Here is a 22874-nt window from a genome sequence, read left to right as displayed (position 1 = left end):
AAAACATACATAAAGCTACAAGGCTGACTCAATGGTTACAGTACAGCTGGAAGACATGTAGAGGTGGCTAAACATTAAAAGGGAAGTCAGGTAGCCATGTATCCTTTCTTCCTCTTGTGTATTTGTACTTCAAGGATCATCATATGGATTAAATGAGACTAATTTTAAATCAGGTCAAACAAGTAACCAAAGAAATGATGGCCTTATGGTATGTACCATACTTCTACTTATCAAATCACACACCTAGTTTAAACCTAGAAACTGAACTCACTTCTTTGGTCCATTGCATCATCCTTAGATGTTACCTAAAGGCATGTTTTATTTCCTCAAGCAAGAGGAAAGAAAATGATCACAAATCTTCAGTTCAAACACCTAAATCTGTAGGCAAAACCTTCAAGTCCTATAAAAAGTGCTTCACTCTTATTTCTTTTCTCCATTACAAAAATATGTAATAAAATTCTTTTAGAGCCAACATAAGGACTTCTAATCTTTTACACACAGGTGGCCCATTAGAGCATCAAGTAGGACAACGTGCGGTCTTATAACTGCACTCACTTTGGGAACTGCATGCCAGGGCTTAATGAGGATTTTGTGTCATATGTGTATTCATGTATAAATCAGTTAAACCTTTGTTTCAAATATTCAAATCCTCAATTTCAACTGTGTAAAAGGATGCTTTACATGATTAGATTTGTGCATTCAACTGAAAAAGCTGTCTTCGTATGGATGCGACGCAAAAAAGGACATCTTGCTCAGTGTTATTTTTCTGTTTCAAAGAAATATTTCAGTGTCACAATCTGACAAACACAGCAAAGATAGTTTTAAAGATGAACTTTATTTAAAAATGCACCATTTACAAAATCCAAAATGAAACCAGACTACATTCTGTGAAGGTATAAAGTTCTGCTGCTCATTCATTTTTAACAGAGTCCAGGTGTTCCACTGGTTCTTTCCACTGAACTCAGGTTCGAATTACTGCCTTTTGGATACAGAAAGAGTGCCTGTGGCTCTGTGGCTGCCTCTTGGTCTGCTCTCAGGTACTCTGTGGAGAGAAATTTAGAAAAATGACTTGCTTCAACCCAGGAGTAACTCTTAGGTTAATTGAGCGGAAGGAAAGATAAGGGAAGGGAGCATTACGCTCAAGCAGAGAAATATCACACCTCTGTTCTCAACAATGAGCTCAAATCATACGTCAATCAGAAGCTCACGGCATCAGTGTCATCGTTTAAAAAAGAAAGGTGTTATTGTTCAGCTGGGTAGTTTCAGTACCCAAGCATGACCAAATTGTGGACCATCTTTCATTTTTTTCTATTGTTTGTGTGGAAACTCAGCCAATCCATCATCATTATGCTGTATACCGTTTTTTTGTCCCCTGTGTAAAGACCAAACATTCACAGCTGACCCAAAGGGACCAAAGTGGATTCAAGCCTGCCATATACAAAGGCCCTCAGAAACTACCAGTTACTGCAAGGTTCAAGTTGTTTCCCCTTTTTCTTTTAAATTAAACTAAATTTAAACTAAATTTAGGTCTAACTCTACTGCCTTCATAGAGCTCACTTGTTCTCCAACCTCTCTTGCCTAGAGAAATCACATGGCTTTCCCAGGGAAGAGGGGAAAAACAAACAAACAACAACTTCTAAACAATTAAAGCTAAGCTGTTTCTGGGCCAATCACATCCTACTCTCTGTTTCAAAGATGACTACTGAAGGGCTGCTGTTAGGAAGGAGGAAGTACAGGAGACACGCAGGAGGCAGCGGGCTGAGTAGAAGTAGGTGGTGACCCCAGAGGATGAACATTACACCCTGCAGAGCACACAGCATATGGGAGAGAGGCCAGTGTGTGAGAAGTCCACAGCATTGGGCCATATTAATACATCGCCAATACACCATTAATTAACTCAAGCATTCTTCCTCTCCTGCAGAGATTTTCTGCAGCACACAGACAGCCAACAACCGCTCAGCAGGGTGAAAACTATACCTGTGGCATGTAATAATACATGCAGACATTTCATATTTCCCCCTCCCAATAATGAACAAATCAAGATGTTTTAAGGAATTGGCTGAAGGTTTCCTACATGTTGTTGCCATAGATGCAAGCCTGGATCATTTGAAGTGTGATTTATCTCTTTGAAGCCAGCTTCAATCTACATCACTCTTTCCCACATGTCCACTTTTGGATTTTGATGATGTCTGAAGTTCGTTGACATCTCATTTCAATCAGTTCCTCTTACCCAAAATATTTAATACCTTGTTTTCCATTGAGCACATTTATCAGCATACTTTATGTTTTTTAATAAGATACATTTCATCTTGCAATGTAGAATGCAATAGGAAAAGTACATGTTCCCAAACTACAGCATCTCCACTTGACCACCTTTTTCCAAAAACTTCACAAATAAGCAAAGAAACTTACAAATTGGCTTGGCAGTACTCTGCACACAGCTGAGCTGTTTGAAGTGGACCAGGGCTAGAGACTGGATGCTGGTCATGCAACACCCCAAGGCTGGTAGATTGCGGGCAGGGAGAGGAGCAGTGTCAGCACACACTAAACCCAGAACCCCCACTGCAAAGGTGACACCTCTGTGCAATCACTTGTCGCACGCATGGACTGATGACGCACACTTGTCATTACAAGGGCTTTAGTGCAGAGCAGTGAGAGGGCCCAGCCCATATGTTTTCATTAGACTCAAACACTGGAGACTCGTAGAAGGTATTCCTCAGGGGGAAAGCAGGTGGAGGGACTATTCATCTCAGTCACAGCACAACCCAGAAGGACAATGTGACCATCTGAAAAGCCATTAACAATAATGCTTCTCTGAATGCCTAGGTGATTCATTTAGCATTATTTGCAGGGACATTGCAACAGTTTAGCAATGTCTGATGATCTCAATATTTTCCAGATTAGTTAAACTATTAGGAACTTAAGTGTAACTAATCAATTCACCACATCTTAAATGGAGGAGCTTTGGAGTATCTGAGCAGGATTTCTTGTGGGACAAGGACTTCGTATTAGGGGAGTGAGCAGAGCTGAATGCACTTCACACTGAAATGTACATGCAAGATCAGTGATTGTCCTTGGGTGCCACAATGCAAGCCTTTTTTGCAGACATGGGTTGCTAAGAGAATGATGCAAGAATAGCAGAGCACTGGAGCATGTTTCATAAGCCAATGAATAAATGAGAGGCTCCCAAAGACATGTTTAAATAAATAAATACGTATAGACATACATACCAAAGGGCGATTTGATTTGGCCTCAGTGAAATAAGACTTTTAACTGTGGTGAATAATTAAAATATCAACTGCATTTATTCATTGTCAATTTACTAACTGCATGTGCAAAATAACTGCCTACTAAAAGAGCGAGTGATGTTATCTGACTTCACACACTGGCAGTAGACTTCCATGCTCCTGTGCTGGTTATGGTGTTGAGCAAAACACACACACGCACAGTTTGTTCTTCCACCATCTCCTTTGCCCTTGCAACCACAGTCAGTGTTTTAGCTTGGACAGGGATTTATGATGCAGTCTGAAAGTTAGATAAGCCTTCTCCAAGAAACAAAAATTCCCCATGTGAAAGAACGCATCAGCCCTGACCCTCAGTCATACACAGTTCTTTAAAACCGGAGAGCCATAAGTCTTAGGGTTAATTTAACCATAGAGATGGAGTACAGTACATCTTTGTTTCAAAAGACAACGGTGAAGCCACTAACAGACAGATCCATTCCCAAAAGACATCAGAACTTTAATCCTCCCATTGTACTTACATCAAACATCCTCAGAAGTGACTGTGAAATCTGGCTCTATGAACAATAACTAAATGCTCGGTCTCTGCAGATGGGCCTTCTATCTTACAGCCAAAGACCCAAGCCATTCACCATAAATCAATGGAGAAATGAAGGGAAAGCACAGACCATCCTAGCAAAGGTTTTACAGTAATGGTTCAGTATATAGTACAGAAAAACACCACAATGTACTATTATTTGCAAGATGTGGGAAAGATGCATAGTAATGCAGGGGACATATTTTGTGTTCAACTTCCATGTGCTCTAGAGGTCCTTGAGCTGAAGGTTAACAAGCTGCATCATTAATATGGTACATTAATGTTTCATCACCCTGTGAGGACATAACAACATGACAAGACAAGGTGAAAAGCTCTGCACCTATTGGTTGGTCTGAAGACACATGAAGAGAAGTCACATGTTGAACAACTTTGTTCACAAGGGGTAAAAAGCAGAATATGGCTCTCAAGAGTGAACCTTGTGGGAAAGCACACAAAGCACCACATCTGGTGTGACAAGAGTATGTTGAATATTCATATAAATCTTTGGAGCTTTATATAAAAATTACAAAAAAACCACCAAACAGTGAAAACTCAAAAAACTAGCTAATACTTTATGTGATCAGTCTTCAGAAAGCCTAGGGGTACAGCTGGTGTGCCTTGTATACAACAAGAATTATTTATATTCCTGAGATTGATATCACTAAACTGCTAATAGGTTTGGCAAAGATCAGAGCGTAGAAGTACCGAACATATCCATAAATGTTGTGGCTTCACTTCAATGTCTTATAATATGCTACCAAAGGAGATCTCTTATATTTCTCCTTACTACTATCACACCTCAGCCTTGCCACCATCCAGTGCCCCATTTTCACTATAGCACACTAGGATCCAGGAGATGATGAACTCACTAAGCACTTGGTCACCATTTCCAAGTTTGCAGCACAGAGATGGAGTACAGCACATCTTTATGTACTGCACCAGCAACTCCTTCATAACTCTTGGAATAGTCACATGTATAAATTTATACCCAGAGTTCTTACTCTTTTCTCATGAAGAACTTCCAGACCTTCAATCCCTTTTTCTTACCCATTGTTGAGGTCATTACTGTACCATGGAAAAGGAAATCATGTAACATGAGATCACATATTTAAATAGACATTTGCTTAAGTTTGACAACAAAAATTGTTTTTGAAAATGTCTTTGTGCCCAGGTCTAGAAGAGAGTAGTTTAAAGTTATTTTATATCTATCTATCTATCTATCTATCTATCTATCTATCTATCTATCACACACACACACACACACACACACACACACACACACACACACACGCTGTCCTAACTGATGTACAGAAAAACTGAGACTCATGTATTCAGTAAAGGAGCAGTCAGGTGATGATGCATCCACCTGCGAAAAAGGCATTCTTTAGAAATGATCATGCTTGGAGTTGCATGCTTTCTTTGTAAATCCATTAACCTTTAACCTGAATTCTTAACTTCTTGGTTTATGAAATTTGCTTCTACCCAGTTTTTTTGCTTTCTCTGATGCAGTGACCAGTAATTGCTGATGTATTCATGCATACCATTTGTAATACTTAGGTTAAATAAATGTTCATATACTGATATGCATTTTAGTCCAAACATCTAACAAGGAAGCTTCCAGTGGAGCTCAGTTATTAGTGGAACATTGAGGGTGTTGATGTGCTTCACCACAGTAGCCCAGAGCTGTGTTTCAGGACCCTCATTTCTAACTGTGAATTTCAGACCTGTGTGTGCGTGCTGGAGGGTCCTTTTTGAAAGTCTTGCCATTTCAGAATCCCCAGTGCTACTTTAGGATCGGTGTCGCATTCTTCTTAGTATACTGTGTGTATATACTAGTTTATCTGGCAGGCAGTTTGAGGTGATCTTTTATCAGAACCGATTGGTTTACTTTGGCTCCTTAAATCATTAGTAATTTAAGATTACTCCATCAAGTGAGGTAATAGTATATTCAAGTGGGGTTGAGGTTGTCTCTTGTGTGCCATTGTTTGTAGTGTGCACATCTCTGCGTTGGGGGAAAGGCTTTCAGTAAAGACAGTAAGCTACTAAGCATTATAAGGGGTGTGAGCCCAAGACTGCTCAGTGCCCGCCCCTAGGGGATCAGCTGCTGCTGGGGCATGAGCTGGGCTTGTTGTGTCACATGGGCTTGTGTCGAACCGCAATTATGCTCACTGCTGCCATGGCCAGCCAGGCCCGCTACAGCACAGTGGCACGCACGCACACTATACACACCCACCCACACCCACTGTACACACCCCCACACTATACACCCCCACAGGTTACGGTTATTTTAAGTGACAGTATTTTTAGTGTAAGCTTAAATTGATAAAGGTAAATTGATAAAGGTTCACTTACTCAGGAAGCTTCTATAAAGTCCTCAGCTGAAAACATCAGAAATGGAGCTACAAAACAAAGTAAAGAAAATGTTGCTTAGCATTTTGTGAAAAGATTTTCAGCAGTGAGATGTATGTGTATATTAGGCTCTTGGGTTACTCAGAACACCTAGAAGCAACAGAGGAAAAAAAAAAAAAAAACACCCCCCCCCCCCCCCACCCCACACACACACACACACAAAAACAGAGGCATAGTGAGAAATGGGCCTAGACGAACCTTAATTTGTCATTACTTCAAAAATAAAACCAACTACATCTCAACATCTGTTTGTTGTCAAATGTGTTTACCATACAGACATTTCACCTTACTTTGTGTCTCAACTGCTTGTCAGTTTTTTTAATGATGCTCTCAGCCAGCACAAAGGAGATGTTTGCTAAAGCACCCTGAGCCATTCTCAGAGACAAAGGAAGATTTGGAAGCCGACAAAATTAGTCACTGATAAAGCACAGCCGTGATGGTTTACATTTAGCAGTCTCATCCATCACAAACCTCAGTGTTCAGATACATAGCTTTCTTCCATTGTTCTCATAAATAACACTTAGAACACAAAATAATACCAAATAAAAACATGTACATTGGAAATTTTTGGCCAGAACGGACATGAAGCCGTGTTAATGTACTTATGAATCAAACAGATTTCCACATACACAGTGGCTTTCGACAATACATCAGCTCTCCATCCAAAACACTTCCACATTTTGGGTTTATTATTCATGTTTGTTATTAATCTCAAGGGAGTTTAAGTAAGCATAATGTACATAAGGGTTTCCTTTTTCACAAATAATTTGAAAAGACACACACACACACACACACACACACACACACACACGTAGAAAGAATGCTGTGTGAATGTGTGTATGAGCAGGAGAGAGAGGCTTAGGGAGTGCTGTGAAGTGATAGGTGCCTGGTCCTGCTTGTAGTCTTGCCTGCAGGAAAAGCTTGAGCTGTGCTTGGGCCCAGGTCTGCCCGTGAGATGATTACAGAATAGTGCTCCACTAATGAAAAGCACACCAACACAATAAGCCACTGGGCGCCCACAGAGTAAGGAAACTGATGCTAGAGGCCGTGAGGTGAGAGACAGCTACACCAGGTTAATGGAAGGGTGATGTGACAGGAAAATTGGAAGGAGACAGAAGGGGGGAAAAAAAAACAAAAAAACAAAACAAAAAACAAGGAAACCTCCACCGTCTTCCTTAAGGTCAAAAAGGCTACAAGTAAAGCAGATGATGATGATGTTCCAAAATAGGAATTATTTCCCCATAATTAAAGAAATAAAACTGACGGGCACTGTCATGGTAACATGAGTAGCCTCACACTGGAGGCATGTGTACACAACTCGATTGTGCCATAATTCATGATTTGTTGAGTACTGAAGGTTTGAACTATTCAGTCGTATATGTTTTATAATGTTGGAGGAAAAAAAAAAAAACAACAACAACATTGACAGGAGGCCAGGAGTCATTCTGGTGACTCAGGAATGCTGAAAAATGAGCCCTTGGACATTCTGTTTATCACCAGAGGGGGGGGGGGGGGATTCTGCATTTGTCCAAGGGTAATACAAAATGCAATACTGAATTAGTTTCCAGTGCACTAGCTACAAAAACCCAAAGTAATTTACTCCCTCAACAACCTGCTTTCATTTTATATGGAGTGTGTGAAGACGCTGTGCCAAGGTCAGATCAAAAGGGCCATGATGCATGTGGGTGTGGGTACACGTGTAAACCTCTTTCATTTGTACAGCAGCAATTCAGCAGTTTCGGTATGCAACAGTAACATATAAATCAATACATCTATTTTATATTCTTATTCTCAAACTCAAGCTGGTAGTAAACATTCCAGTTTTACCAGAGTGAAAATCCTAAAATGATCACTAATCATCTCTCTCTCTCTCTCACTCTCTCTCACACCCACCCCAAAAAAGTCCATTTGAAACTAGAGTTATACTCCCCTCAAGTTCTTCTGAGGGTCTCTGACAGGACATACGTGGCTTTTTAGATCCAATTTTTGTTTTAATAGCGCTACTGATTTTTGCACAAGGATGTGCCACGCTATTTTGTTATCAATTACAAATTGTATTTTAGTCCAAACCAATCTTTGTAGTACATTACCTATATACATAAAGCCTGCAGTATATTATATACGAAGAGTTCTGCAGAAAAGAAATTAACACACAACAAAAGCTCTCAATCAAAAATCAGCTGTTATGTGGGGAAGAGTATCCAGTCAAAGCACGAAAGTGTGGATGGGGGGGTGGATAGAAAAACAAATCTTCTGTATGACAAACGCTCTGCATTTCCCTTAAACAGTGAAAGAGAGGTAGATAATGCATTCTGTGGTCCTTGTTTGGATCAGGAAGCCAAGAAAAGCCATCACACTAGCCTTTCCACAGGATTTACAGCCTCTAAACAATTCACTGCGCATAGAAACAAAAGCAGACCACAATGCAAATAAGCAGTGCTGGGGTCAGAGAAAAGGTACACAGAAAAAGTGTTTCAACACTTACAGATGCAACCAGGCAAATGTGGTTTGAACAGAGCATTTTCCAGGGGGGTGTTAAAAGAAATAAAGCCAAGCACCACACTTTCTAATTGCAGACAAGTCTTTAAAGGGCTATATATTTTACTAGAATTAACTACTGAAAGCCATCCAGCACTCAGCTACTGAAAGCCATCCAATGTGGCAGTCAAGCAGTTTAAGTTATGAGCTGTTTACCACGGCAACTGTAAGAGATCGTTTAAGTGGCAGACACTATCGTTAAACAGAGATCAAGCTGGATAGATCAATTGAGGTCAAAATGATCTATATAGGACTTTTACAACAGAGTTGTAGTTAGTTGTCCAAGCTGCCAATGAGCATGTCAAAAGGTGACAGAGATAAGGAAAACTCCCCAAGAGTTAGAGAAAGAGACCAATTTTGATCCAAAAATTCAATTTTGATCCAAAATTCAAAAGAGGCAAACAATGCTCCTCTGGTCAACCAGACATCACAAGAACAACAAAATAAAGAAAAGCTCAGGCATGCTATACTAAAGTAAAATTTGCCAAATTAACAAATTTGTGATGGAAAAATAAAAATTCCATTTCTTACTCCAAATAACATTCATCTAAAAAGTTAGAGTATTCTATAATTTACATTAAGTAAAAATCTATACTGCATATTCTAATTACACTGGTGAAGAGAATGGAAACATTCTAAAGTCACATTATATTACATACATTATATTTACCTATTAATGAGAATCCAATCCCTGCGCTGTAATGGCAAGAGAAAAATTTTAATGATCTTAAACTGATTATCTGATGTGTTATAATTCAGCCAAAAAAGGTAGGACAACCTTTGGCAAAAGTTAAAACACTAATAGGTTAATAAGACTAATCCAATTAGACAGCCTTTAAAAATCTTTAAAGTCTTAATATTGGCGTAGGGGGAGGAAAAAAACAGCAAGATTCACCTGAAAAGTGTCTCTTCAGCCATGTAGAGGGGGCAGTGAAACTCTGCCCTCATTAGCTGGTCATTCACATCTAAAACACTAGTAAGGTCGGAGCACTGTATAGCTCACACCATTCAGCAAACAGGAGCAATCCACACTTGTATTGCACAGCTAGTGATCAGATCAATTTAGAAATGAAAACCACTTCACTGACACTCACATGCATTCATTTTCTACACGCACAATATTTGACAGAGCAAATTGCATTATTTATCAGTATTAAAGTATTTGCAGTCTGGAAATCAAGCCCATGACCTTGGAATTAACACCATGCTGCACCAGGTGAACTATATGGGTATGTATGTGGGCCAGACTGGGAAGTGGGCGCCAGATCTCTCTCCATGAACACCTCTCAGATGCTTCTATACCCACCCACTGCTCCCCTTTAAATTTCATCAGCAGTAAAATCAAGAAGGATAAAACAGTGCTCTGGCAACATAAAATGTCCATAAAATAAACAGAACATCCAAATGCATCACAGAACACCAACCATGTCAAATCAATGTGTTGAAAACCTTCCATTTCCACTATAATGAAGAAAAAGCTAGACTGAACACCGATTCCACTTTAATAGCCTTTTTTATTTAAAGAAATACAATACACATTTAAGTAGGGTATATGGATCAGAAAGACCCCATTAGCCACCAAATCCAGACATGTATAATTAAAGCTTTATTTAGTTTTCAAATTGAAACACTGGAGAGAAAAAAAGAGAACCTGTGGTTGTGCACCTTGGCTAATCATGCAACATTAACTGGCATAAGCACCAGTGTCCAGTTTCTAAAACATTACTGGGTTAACGTGCGTCACTTTACTGCCTGTATTGGCTTACAGTCAAACTTGCCAGCTCTGTGCAGTGCTGCCTAAAAAGGACCCAGGGGTACAAAACTTCAGACAACCACACTACTAAACTAGAGGAAGGAACACACTGTCGAACAGTAGTTGTACTGCCAAATGTGTTAGTATTTCGCTTACAAATCTCAGGAGGCTTGCAGTTAATAAATGCATTTCCCTAGGTTGCACTTTACCTCAGCAACATAATGCTATATTAGGTGTTATAAAAAGCACTAAGCTCCACCAAATAAAAAGCTTACAGGTCATTTAAAAAAATGCTTATAGCTATTCATCAGTGCAGCAGAGCAACACCCACCACCCCACCCCCCCCAAAAGAGAGGGGGGGGGGGTGTGATTTTATAAATAACTACCTAAAAGAGCTAGAATCACACCACACATTTAACTGTATTGTTTATTTGCATGTAGAAAGAACACTAAACATGTAAATATAAGTGTCCAGAGAATCATTTCTTGGAAGGCCCACGTTCCACTCACATTTAATATTTGGGTGAACAGAATTAATCAATCAAAATAAAATCTGACCAACATATAAAGGTCATTCTGACTGCTAGAAAGTATACGGACTTTGAGGGGTTATGCACCACTGCACAGTGTGCCTCAGCATGAACTAGAAACAGGGTGCTTATAGGCTGCATAAGGAGCTACGCTTGGAAACATCGCAGTCTACTAATTAGGCGGGATTAAACCTGAAGTCTTCTGTTCCTTACATCCCCTTGGCAACTGCCTGGATTAGCCAGCTAGCTAGCATGCTCCAATTCATTACCACTTACTCCTGATAACTTGGAAAATGCACCCTCATTCTCTGCCACATACAAGAAATTACCATTGCCCTTTTTAACACTTTATAGCAGCAATTTCAGATAGTTATCGATAATCAATGGAAGTAAGTAAAAGCATGTGATCTTTCTGTAATTTAGCTACCCTAATAAAAAGCTAACTGAGCTCATGCCAAAGGCCAGAACTCTGGTTCTTGCTGACTACATACATGATTAACAGAGCCAGCATCAACATCAAGGTTAGAGGCTCATTAAGAAAGTGAATGAATATTCGTAGAATGCACAAGTGTGACCTGTATATGAGCAAGATCAAGAACAGAGCCCATTTCCTCAGGCAACTGAAGTAGTGATACAGTCCTATTCTGCAGCTATCCAGTGAATCTTAGCATCACTTACTGTCTGGTATGGCTAATGTGACTAAGAAACATTGGAAAACTGTATGGATGGCCTCAAAATCATTGGATGGCACAGTCCCATTAGTGCATTTCCTGTAAAATAATCACATAAGAAAAGGGGTCTGAAAATGACCCTCTACCCCAGGTCAATTCATTTTTTCAGTTCTTTCCATCTGGCAGACAATTCAGACTTTAATTCCCAAAGCCAGTAACTTCATTATCTCAGTTTGCACTATTAATTCTCGCTCCACTGCATCTGCTTATTTCACATTATTAGTGTATTGCAATGATTAGTCATATGTTCATCAGTGACTTACTACTGATTTCCCAGTTTGTTCCATTATGATGTTAAAAACTATTTTTGCATCACTTCAGAATGCTGTGCATCAAATCTGCTTACATTTGCACTTACTGTCATGTCATTTTATTGTTCACTTGTTTATAGGTTATTATGCACAGATGATATACACAACTGTGCTGAACTTCAATAAAACACCAGCCATGCTCTGTGGCAATTAAGAATCTTGAACTTATTTGAATAATACCACAATGAAGCCAATATACACTGGTCCCTTTCTCCCACGGCCAACTTGGCAGCATATTCATCACTTCAATTCATTTTCAATAACCCGATCTGAAATCAGTGCTGGGCTACAATTAGTATCATACAGAACAGAGTATTCCTTTTCCACATCATCATAAAATAAGAGAGAGCAAGCAAGTTAGCAAGGGGATAAAATAATTAAACAGAGGATTTTGGGTTCACCTCAGGCCAACTGGCAACATCCACTAGAATAGTCCTATGTTAAATAAAGTTAACCAAATTAAAAAAAAGCAGCAGGTATGATCCAAACAGGTGTGGGAAATAAGAACTATACTATGAAGAACCACTTTAGATTAATTTAGGAAGAATGGTCAGTTATCAGTGCTTTCTATGTTTAATATACAAAACAACTTGCTGTTTTAGATTGCACATGCCATTTCTTAAAGGGTAAGGAATGTTGGACTTCTGAGAAAAATACTGATCTCTAATTGGACAAATGTGACATCTCTTGCAAATTGGCAGAAAAGATTAGGAAGATGAAACTTTTTTTTTTTTCTTCTCTGATTAAATGGGGTGGAATTTTGGGTGTTTGACTAACTGCCCAATATTCTGTATGCACTGTACACATTTTCCATTTATACTTTGCATATTTATAAGTCCTTACATTAAGCAAATATCAATGTGCTAGACATTTACTGCCAGTTAAAATGAACCTAACATGGTTGCTCCTGTGACTGATTATTTTCACACTAGCCTCAGTCATGTCCTGAGCGGAGTTATCGTGTTGGGTTGTGCTTGCTTGTGCTGTCTGACAAGGACAAAAAAAAAGAAAAAGAACTACATTAAGAAGAAATGCATACGGTCATCAACACCGATTATATATTTATGATTGTGAACAGACAACAAAGGCTGAAGGGTAATATTAAAACAGTATAGGCCTTTGCGCAGAACCACAGAGCCAGGGTTCAGGACATCAGGCATCCCAGTGAGTGTTTGTGTGTACATGCATATAGCTAACTATATGCAGAAGAACTCCAACAATCCTCATATGTAGGACAAGCACAGCAACAAAAGTTTGTTGTGTTAAAAAGAGCAGCACAGCTCCACAGCAAAGAACAAGATAGCAAGCCTAAATGTGGGGGGGGTACATCATAGCTGAAATGACACAGTAGACCAGTCTGCACTCGTTCCAGGGAAGACCCTTATCAGTGTGACAAGCGGCAGAGCACAGAGGGCTATGAATGTAATTAATCAGATTGCCACACTTGGAGAAGTCTGCACCCATGCATATCAAATGTTGCTAATATTAAATACAGTCAGAGAGATGTGGGGGTAATGCATGGCACATCATGCCAAAGACAAACCACTACAGATCAAAACCGCAACACAAAGACTTCTAGCTGCAGGGGCAAACTCCGCAATGGCTATACAGCAATAAAGCAAAATATTTTCCCATAAAGCCAGCAATGTAAAATAACTGTGTGTGTGTGTGTGTGTGTGTAATAGCAGAAAGAAAGAGAGAGAGAAAGAGAGAGAGAGAGACCGACCCCATCCCAAGAGAGAGACCCCATCCCAAAGAAAAGCTACACAATGTGTGGCAGGCTACACAAAGCTGCATTTAGCTGGGGGCATACATTTTTACTGAAAACTAATATATGAATAGTCTTCTTATACATGTGTCCACCTAATCGAGTCTAACATTTCCCAGTATTTAAGATGTGTAATCATTTGTATGTGCATACATGCAAATATGTTTATCTTCTGTGAGACCAGCTGAGTCTGTATAAAGAACTCCCTCAGGGTCTCCGTTTGACATAATGAGATTAGAGACTATGATGAAGGACTGCTAATGCTGATGCATTTCACCCACCAGCTCCCACAACACTAAGGAATTAATAAGAGAATAGATTTCAATACTTAATTCAGACTGTTTACAAGTCATGTTCTAGAACATCATGAAAACCTTACAAATAATTTCAGTTTATATTACTAGAAAAATAGTTTAAGAATAGAGCAATACAATTTTGTATGACTTTGTTCTGATTTTTGTTCTCCAATATTTCTCAGAGCTTATTCCTGCGACTTTACAACTCCTCCCCATCACAAAATGACACAGGCAACCAGAAATGGGAGCAAACTGCTGTGTCTAAGTGAGATAAGGTACCTGAGGGCTAACAAAGACAAATATGAAAATGGGGAGCGTACCTGCTGAGGGAGACGTCACTGAGACTGGGGCTTGGTGACCTAGACACGGTCTCTGGAGCTGACATCTTCTCATTGTTGGGTAGTGCTGTCTGTGTAGTGCTCTGGACAACTTTAGGATCAGCTGCATCAAACAGGAACAGGAAAAAGAAAGATGTTACATAAAAAAAGAATATCATCTATCCACTTTTCCATAATATAACCTTAATCAGATTTCCACAATACAATTCCATATTTGAGGGTGCCAAGGGAGCTATTCTTAATGACCAAAAAGCTTCCAATTAAATCATGACATTTTTACATAATGACCAAAGTTACAAAATGTAAATCTCAAAAATCCATTCATTTAACATTTCCACAACCATTTCTCAATGTAAAAAAATTTCCAACTACAATGGTCCAAAAGCCTGTCTGTAAAGAGCATATATTTGAGCTCCATAACAACCTCTGAGATGCCTAATCGCAAGTTTCTATTATGTGAAATAAATCAGCATGCTTCTAATTAATGAGAGGATGGGGATAAGAGGCACAAACAGTCAGATGAATTGCAGGCACATTTGAACATTTCAAGTTGAAAAATCTATTGTTCACATCTTGATCTGCCTTAATTTTGGCATAAAAGCTTCAGGAACAGCAATTCCCTCCAACTCTGATTTGGCTCTTATTTACACTGTGTACCTGCTACTCTCTCAGTTTACCTGCACCCATCATGGGATATAATGTTATTTGCCATCATTTAGAGAGATCTGGGTGGAGGGGAAAGATTTTTCCACAAAGAATTTCTTTTCAGTCATCACACATGAGTTTAACGTGGCTGATCAAGGATTCTGGAGCACAGCAGATGTCACGGCATGATGCCAATAGCTTTACTGAGCTTTTGGGTTAAAGTTTAGTGTCTAAACATTTCTCAACTTCATTTCACATAAACTGCATCTAATTCAACTAAAAATCCTTTTTGAATCTCATTATTTGCCAAAGTCAGCAATGGGTGATATGAAGTCAAACGACACCTACAGGTGATCTGAAATAATCTCTTAGACCCCATTTCTGCTCTGAGCAGGAAGTATCCTCAAAGCCCAGATGGACATCAATACAGAGGTTCCATGCAGACAAGAATTGCAATGCAAGCATTACGCACGACAGCCCTTATTTCTGCACTGGAAATTGCTTATTGACTGATTCCACCCACACCAAAAGAAGAACTTTTCCAGGAGCCATAGTTACCTGGGAAACATGATAGCTCCACTGATTTCACTTGTTCCTGCTTAAACTGTGTCTTCCCAGACGTTGCCAATCGACCTCTGACCTGGGCGATGAGGCGAGAAAATTCATTGCTGTGCTCCTTTCCTAAGAAATGGAGAGAGGTCTTGATAGGTGAGACATTTGAGCCAAGCAATTATAACACACAAAATTACCAGCTAGACTTCCTAAGACTTATTAATGACTGAGCAACAGGAATCCATTTTAGCATAGTTTCTGTGCCCAGGGGACACTGCTGTGGTCAATTTGCTCATGGTCCACAGCAGCACTGGTACAGACTGCTCAGTAATTCTGACCCATGCCTTGTTACCACAGTGATCAATGCCCGTATGTATAGTTACTGTTTTCCTTTGTATATTGTGATGCCTTGCATGTGTTACCTGAATTATTAAGCCATGGCTTTTTGGAGCTAGTTATTCTTTTGTCCATCTTGTGCCCAGTGTTCTAGTTTATTAAATATGCACTTGCTGTGTTCACACTGTCCGTTGGCACCTGCGTCTCTAGCGCCACTGTGCTGTAGCGGGCCTGGCTGGCCATGGCAGCAGTGAGCATGCTTGCTGTTCAACACAAGCCCATGTGACACAACAAGGCCAGCTCATGCCCCAGCAGCAGCTGTCTGGTTTCTGAACCCTCAATCCTACCACCTCTGTCTTTCCGGTATTGAATTTAAATCAATGTAAATCAGGGAAATAAATATTGTGATTGTTTTGGAATATTTGTATTATACACAGTGCAATTAGTCCAAGGTGGAAATCAAAACATCAGAAGCAGGCTATCCTCCTCACAGATCGTCATGACCGTTTATAATGCTTAGTTGCTTACTGTCTTTACTGAAAGCCTTTCCCCCCAACGCAGAGATGTGCACACTACAAACAATGGCACACAAGAGACAACCTCAACTCCACTTGAATATACTATTACCTCACTTGATGGAGTAATCTTAAATTACTAATGATTTAAGGAGCCAAAGTAAACCAATCGGTTCTGATAAAAGATCACCTCAAACTGCCTGCCAGATAAACTAGTATATACACACAGTATACTAAGAAGAATGCGAAAACGATCCTAAAGTAGCACTGGGGATTCTGAAATGGCAAGACTTTCAAAAAGGACCCTCCAGCACGCACACACAGGTCTGAAATTCACAGTTAGAAATGAGGGTCCTCAAACACAGCTCTGGGTTACTGTGGTGAAGCACATCAACACCCTCAATGTTCCACTAATAACTGTGCTCCACTGGAAGTTTCCTTGTTAGATGTTTGGACTAAAATGCATATCAGTATATGAACATTTATTTAACCTAAGTATTACAAATGGTATGCATGAATACATCAGCAATTACTGGTCACTGCATCAGAGAAAGCAAAAAAACTGGGTAGAAGCAAATTTCATAAACCAAGAAGTTAAGAATTCAGGTTAAAGGTTAATGGATTTATAAAGAAAGCATGCAATTCCAAGCATGATCATTTCTAAAGAATGCCTTTTTCGCAGGTAGATGCGATTCCTTTACTGAATACATGAGTGTCAGTTTTGCTGTACATCAGTTAGGACATTTCCTCCAGGTCTAGCTCATAAGCCCTCTGGCCAGCTTCCCCCATTCAAAAACCTTTAAGGGCCTGTTGTCCCCATGCCTGCCATAGGTGCCATAGGTTCACAAACTCCCGTTGTGACACCCTACAGTTGCACAACTCTCACGTTTCCTCTCATTAAAAGGTGATATAGGCTGAGGTGACGTGTCGAGACAGTTGGCAGGGTCTATTATCTAGACTTGTTCTACAGGCCATGCAGCGAAATGCAGAGGAAGGGAGAGCATGCTTGCTATAAAGCTGCCCCTGAAAGGCTTACACACCGTTTCCACTGTAAGTAGCTTCAAATCGCTTTAGAAATGCTCCTTCCCTAAAGGGCAGCTTGCTTCCTATTTGAAATGTGTTTCAGGAACTAGCAGACAGTAACATGTTAAGGTTTATTGAGTTTTTAATTATAAAGTCAAGAGAGATGATATAGATTAGAGAATAATATCAATTAAAAACTTACTGAATCTGACAAAGCTTACAATGCTTATAGAGTTCTGAGTTCCTGTGTTTCTCTCTCTCTCTCACACACCCACACCAAAAAATGTTTGAGACCAGTCTGCAGTGCATTTAAAAAAAACAAATTAAAATTCTGCTCACTACTTTGTTATGGAAAGACAGGGAAATAACATCTGCATTTAAAAGTTTCCACTGCCTAAATACAGGAAGACTTGATATTATATATTGCATCACCATGTAGAAAACAAAAAGTCCACGTTTGGACCTTTGCCTACTGAGCGCCTGAGACATCTAAGCCAGAGCAAGCCTTCCCTGCTGACAGCAGTGTGGAATCTCCAGGAACCTGAGTATGAGCAGACAGCATTCTTATGTAACATACACAGGCCGAAACATAAACCTACGTGCACCTTTAAATGGTTTTCAGTTTTGCCCATTTCTCTTTCCTCTTCCAGACATGTCAAAAAGGTCCAGGTGCTCTTATAGTGGGTTAGGGATAACATACTTTTCAGCCAAAAATTCAATTTCAAACAGCCATAAGTGATTAAATCCATATCTAGCCCAGAGCAAAAAAGAGGGTGAACAACAGCAGCTGGGGGGGGGGGAGTGGAATAAAAAAGAGCAGCTTTTAAAAAATATTCTTGATATATGACTAGTTTAATTTACCATGCAATTTCAAATCAAGCTCAGTCTAGTTTATGCAAAGCAGAGTGCATCACTCCACATGCAATACAACTATTGGTTCCTGGAATGACTCGATTTACAGTCATGATTTACAGTCATGTAAATTTGGTCTTGCCAGTTAAGATGAACTACGACCAATAGCAGCAACAGTTGGCCTGCCTTTGGGCATCGCCCTCCTTCACTTTCTTCCTGTGTCATTTCCACTTCCATTCATCAGCTGTTCCACCAGGCCAGTGACTCATCAAACATGTCACACATTAATCAAGCACTTATTTCTCCATGGTGGCTATTTATAGACACCTCTGTGATGTACATTAATATTTCAACAACCTCTTTCAAAAGTAAATGTCTTGCTGAGCTACTTTCATAGGGGCTTTCACCTTTTCCCTGCCAGGTTGATTATATGAGGCAAACGTCACCCAGACATTTCCTCGTGTAAACAGCACACAGTAATCACATAGGTAAACGGCTCGTCTATCACAGATGTAGAGACAGAAAGGATATGCCCGAAGACTCAGCTGCACACGCGCACACACCAACAACTGCACATTTGTTTAAAATACTGATTTTATATGAAAATGTTACATTGTAATGCAGTATGCAGCATGCTATAATTTAATTTTCTTTTTTTTTTTTAAAAAAAACATGCACTTAAGAGTTTTGAAGAGAAAAACACGACACCAACCTGTCAAATTTGGGAACCCTAGAAGTTTCAGTAACAATTCCTAGGAATCCTGTTACTTTATCCATTTATGTAATATAAGCACACTGAAATATTTACTCTAATGCTGAAATCTTATAAACTAAACTGATGTTTTAAAAAAAACCCTATATTTTAAATTAGCCAGTAGATTTTGAGATGAGTTTATCACAGCTATTAACATAGATACTGGTAACATGAGCAACTAAGTGCTATTTGCTGTGGGAGACTCTCACAGTGTGGCTGTCAACTTATTTGACTTTGGCCTTTGTGCCTATTTCACTCTTCTTCACAAACACTAATAGCATAATTACTAAATGCAAAAAGTAAAGTGTCCCAAATTGTTATTATTATTAATTGATCAATTAGCTTGGTGGTAACAAATGTCTATCCAATCCCATGTGTGTGTGCATTTTGGGGGGTTTTTGTGCACAGTGTTGCACTTAGGAAGAGGAGAGCACTGAATGAGGTGAGACTGATTTATTTCTTTAAAGAAATAAATCAGCATTTGTTGAGTACTGTTGTCAGTCAGTCAGTCTCACACACACACACACACACACACACACACACACACACACACACCATATGGGAGGCTTTCTGGAAAAGAGTTCAGCAGACCCACTCAAAAACCGCAGAGACCTTTGTGAATTTCAATAACTGCACCATGAAAAAGAAAAACATGAAATGTGATACACATTGGGGACATTAAAACAGAAAATACTATCCACAAAATGAGATTTTTTTCCTCGCTACAATTTTTACAAAAAATTGTAAGAATGTGTTTTACAGAGGAACCATGGTAAAAAGAACGCAGAAAGTTTCTATTGCTTTTCACCTTAAAAAAAACAAAAAAAAAAACAAAAACAAAAGTGGAAGGAAATCCTCTTCATAACTACTAATGTAGTCTTTTACAAAGCTGTATTCAGGAACGTGGTAGGGCACTCTTCTAATGTTTCAGAAACACAATGTAAAGCCAAAGCTCCTTCATAGAACTAATCAGATTATTCAAGTGAACAGTGTTTAATAGTCATCAAACTTACGGTAGTGTGAGTGCAACTGTTCAATTTCCTCAGCTGTTTTGTTCCTTGTAACAATTATTTCCTGAAAAAAAAAAAAAAAAAAAAGGACTGAAGATTAGACCAAGGCTCTGAACAGTTTAAGAAAATTATGATTCAGTTACTGACTAGTTACTGAATATTGTTTAAACATGCAAATTCTGACTGTAAAAGAAGACATACAGGTTTGCTTTTATTGTCCAGCTGATTCCTCATCTTCTCATTGTGTTCAACCTCTTTAGCGATGTTCTCACCTATCAGCAGGAGAATTTCATGTCACATTTAATACTGAGGGCAGGACATAAGGTGTAGACAGGCAAACAAATAGCCATCTACAGTTCTTTAAGGGTCAAGCTGAGATTCAGCCAAAATAAAAGGAAGTGCCACTTGATATTATGGATAGCCAGCAGACCAGTACATCACTGAGGCTGGGTGCAGGTAACACCCAGTCACCCATTGAGTGCCCAGTCAGGTGCATTCTGTGGAAACACAGACACTGTGCATGAGCTCAGCTTGGACCTGGTCCACAACAGCACCTATCAGCCCATAGAGGCAGGAAGCACCAGTGTGGGTAAGCAGTTGAAATGACTGGGCAGCTGAAGGGAGTAAAACACTGGATGCAGATTGGAACTGGTGCACATGACTTGGATGAACAATGTGGCAAAGGTTTAAATTAAACAAAATTATGGAAACTTCTTAAACAATTACAGCTGACACTACACTGGTAGTAAAATGGCATGAGCTTAGCCAAATAAGGCATCCTGAAAGGTAATTTGGGGGGGTATTTCATGATTCAAGATCTTTCATGATTCTTATCCATTTGTTTATTTCGGAAATGCCAGACCTGTTTCTTTGGTGTCCATTCTTTAAAATAACACTGCAGTGTGTTTATTTCAGAAAACAGCATAAACAAAAAAAAAAAAAAAAAAAAAAAGGATACTTTATTCATTAAGAAAAACCTCTGGAAAAAAAAAAAAGTCATGCATCAGTCATCAGAAAACCACTACAGTCAAAATGAAATTTTAAAGCTTTCGAGCCTTATTTATTCTGTCGGCTTCAGCTGCAAACCTCCACAGGTGGTCCATTTTAGCCACTATATAAAAAAAGTAAAGAAAGAAAACCAACCAACAAAATATTTTCAGTAAAAGCAGACATGTAAAGGGAAAAACAACAAAAAAATAAATAAATAACTGACAGCTCAACACAAAGGATGGAGCTCAGCAGCAAGTCAGCAGGGTATCTTGCGGGTTCTTCAACGAGCGAGCCAACACTGCATAGCCACCATACTGAGCCTCTGACGCTCTCCTCTTGCACCCACTCCCCATCAACAGCGGGAAACGTCACCCTTCAGGCCTCCCTGTTATCGTAGCACGGCTTGCATAAGACACATGTGGCATGGAGGCCAGCAAACCATTTCAGAACTCCTTCCCTCAGTCTATGCACACGCCAGGCAAAATTGCTTTCCATATCAGAAGAAACGTAAAGTGCAGATGGAGAAAACACTCTTAATCGCCTCCAGTGACCAAATACTCCAGAACTATTGTACGTCTCAGTTACTCATTCTATATCAGGGCCAGAAAACTTGTCGAGAGAGAATATGCTCGACAACAGAGAAGGCAAGAAAGAAGGCAAAAACACAAGGAAAATGCAATCAAACTAAAAGTCCTTGTTCTTAGCAAGCAGGTTAAAACACTTTAGGTGGCTCATGCCACACTTACTTGATCTGGGGTTGAGGGCATCACACTGGGCATTGTAGATGTGCAAGAAGTCCTGGTGACGGCTGACGAGCTCATCTCTGGAGCCTCGCGTGGAGAGGTGACAGTCTTTCAGCCTTTTCTTCAATTCCAGCTTCGTCATCAGGTTGTACACCGGCTTAGTCATCAGCCTACGCTTCCCTGAGCTGCCCCACACATGAGCACACACACACACACACACACACACACACACACACACACAGAACTCTGAATAAGTATAAGGATTCTAAACAAATTGTCCATTAATAAAAAATGACAGCATTATTTATGATGCAACATGACTGAAATTATCCTACATGGATATGCACTGCTGGACCATGAGATAACCAAACAATGCTGACACTGATCAGAGTTGGTAAAGCTTCATCATGCTCTTGCCGCTGCAAACACTAAAAACAGTAGAAAATTCTGCTCGTTTATTCCCAAATAGTGCACCTTTACTCTCACAAGGAGCAGGGTAACAGGCTTGTGGAAGACAAAACCAAACCTCATAACAGTTGGTTTTGCCAGCTGTCCATTTTGGAAAAGGTCAAATACCCCACTGTAGGGAATGAAAACCCATCCACTGGACAAGTCCAATTTAAGGATTATGGACAACATGCAACACAGCTTTAAAAATCCATTACCTCACTCATCAGATCCACATAGCATAAATTATCCAGCATTAAAAGTTGAACCCACGCATCATGGTTAAAATTCCGATCAATCTTGTTAGCTGTGTGCTCGTGCGCGTATGTGTGTGTGTGTGTGTATGGATGCACAAAAGGCAAGCAGAGGACCCTCATTCATCAGCTTTACCTCAAGGTAACCCACAAACCAAATCAGCCTGCCTGCCAAAGTTGACACAAAATGGTTGCCCTTCAAAACCACACCCCCAGGGGAATTTAGCTGAGTGAGAATAGCTGGGTTTTAGAGGAAGGTG

The 22874-nt window shown here is 39.7% G+C and overlaps 1 protein-coding gene across 2 annotated transcripts in view; it reads right to left on the bottom strand.

Annotated features, from left to right (window-relative positions):
• Positions 1–816: 816 nt before the first annotated feature.
• rad18 (RAD18 E3 ubiquitin protein ligase) overlaps positions 817–22874 on the bottom strand; it is a 32416-nt gene continuing 10358 nt past the window's right edge. For both annotated transcript variants that reach the window (XM_035524743.1, XM_026997636.2), the window contains 7 exons: positions 21917–22098; positions 20382–20452; positions 20184–20244; positions 15697–15819; positions 14476–14596; positions 6172–6218; positions 817–1042 (listed from right to left, as the gene is read on the bottom strand). In XM_035524743.1, coding sequence (XP_035380636.1) covers positions 6194–6218; positions 14476–14596; positions 15697–15819; positions 20184–20244; positions 20382–20452; positions 21917–22098 — 583 coding nt within the window. In that variant the 3' untranslated portion in view covers positions 817–1042; positions 6172–6193. The remainder of the gene's footprint in view (positions 1043–6171; positions 6219–14475; positions 14597–15696; positions 15820–20183; positions 20245–20381; positions 20453–21916; positions 22099–22874) is intronic.

This window comes from Electrophorus electricus, chromosome 3 (assembly GCF_013358815.1).
Source record: "Electrophorus electricus isolate fEleEle1 chromosome 3, fEleEle1.pri, whole genome shotgun sequence".
NCBI classification, from domain to species: Eukaryota; Metazoa; Chordata; class Actinopteri; order Gymnotiformes; family Gymnotidae; genus Electrophorus; species Electrophorus electricus.
This window is presented reverse-complemented; position numbering and strand designations above follow the sequence as displayed.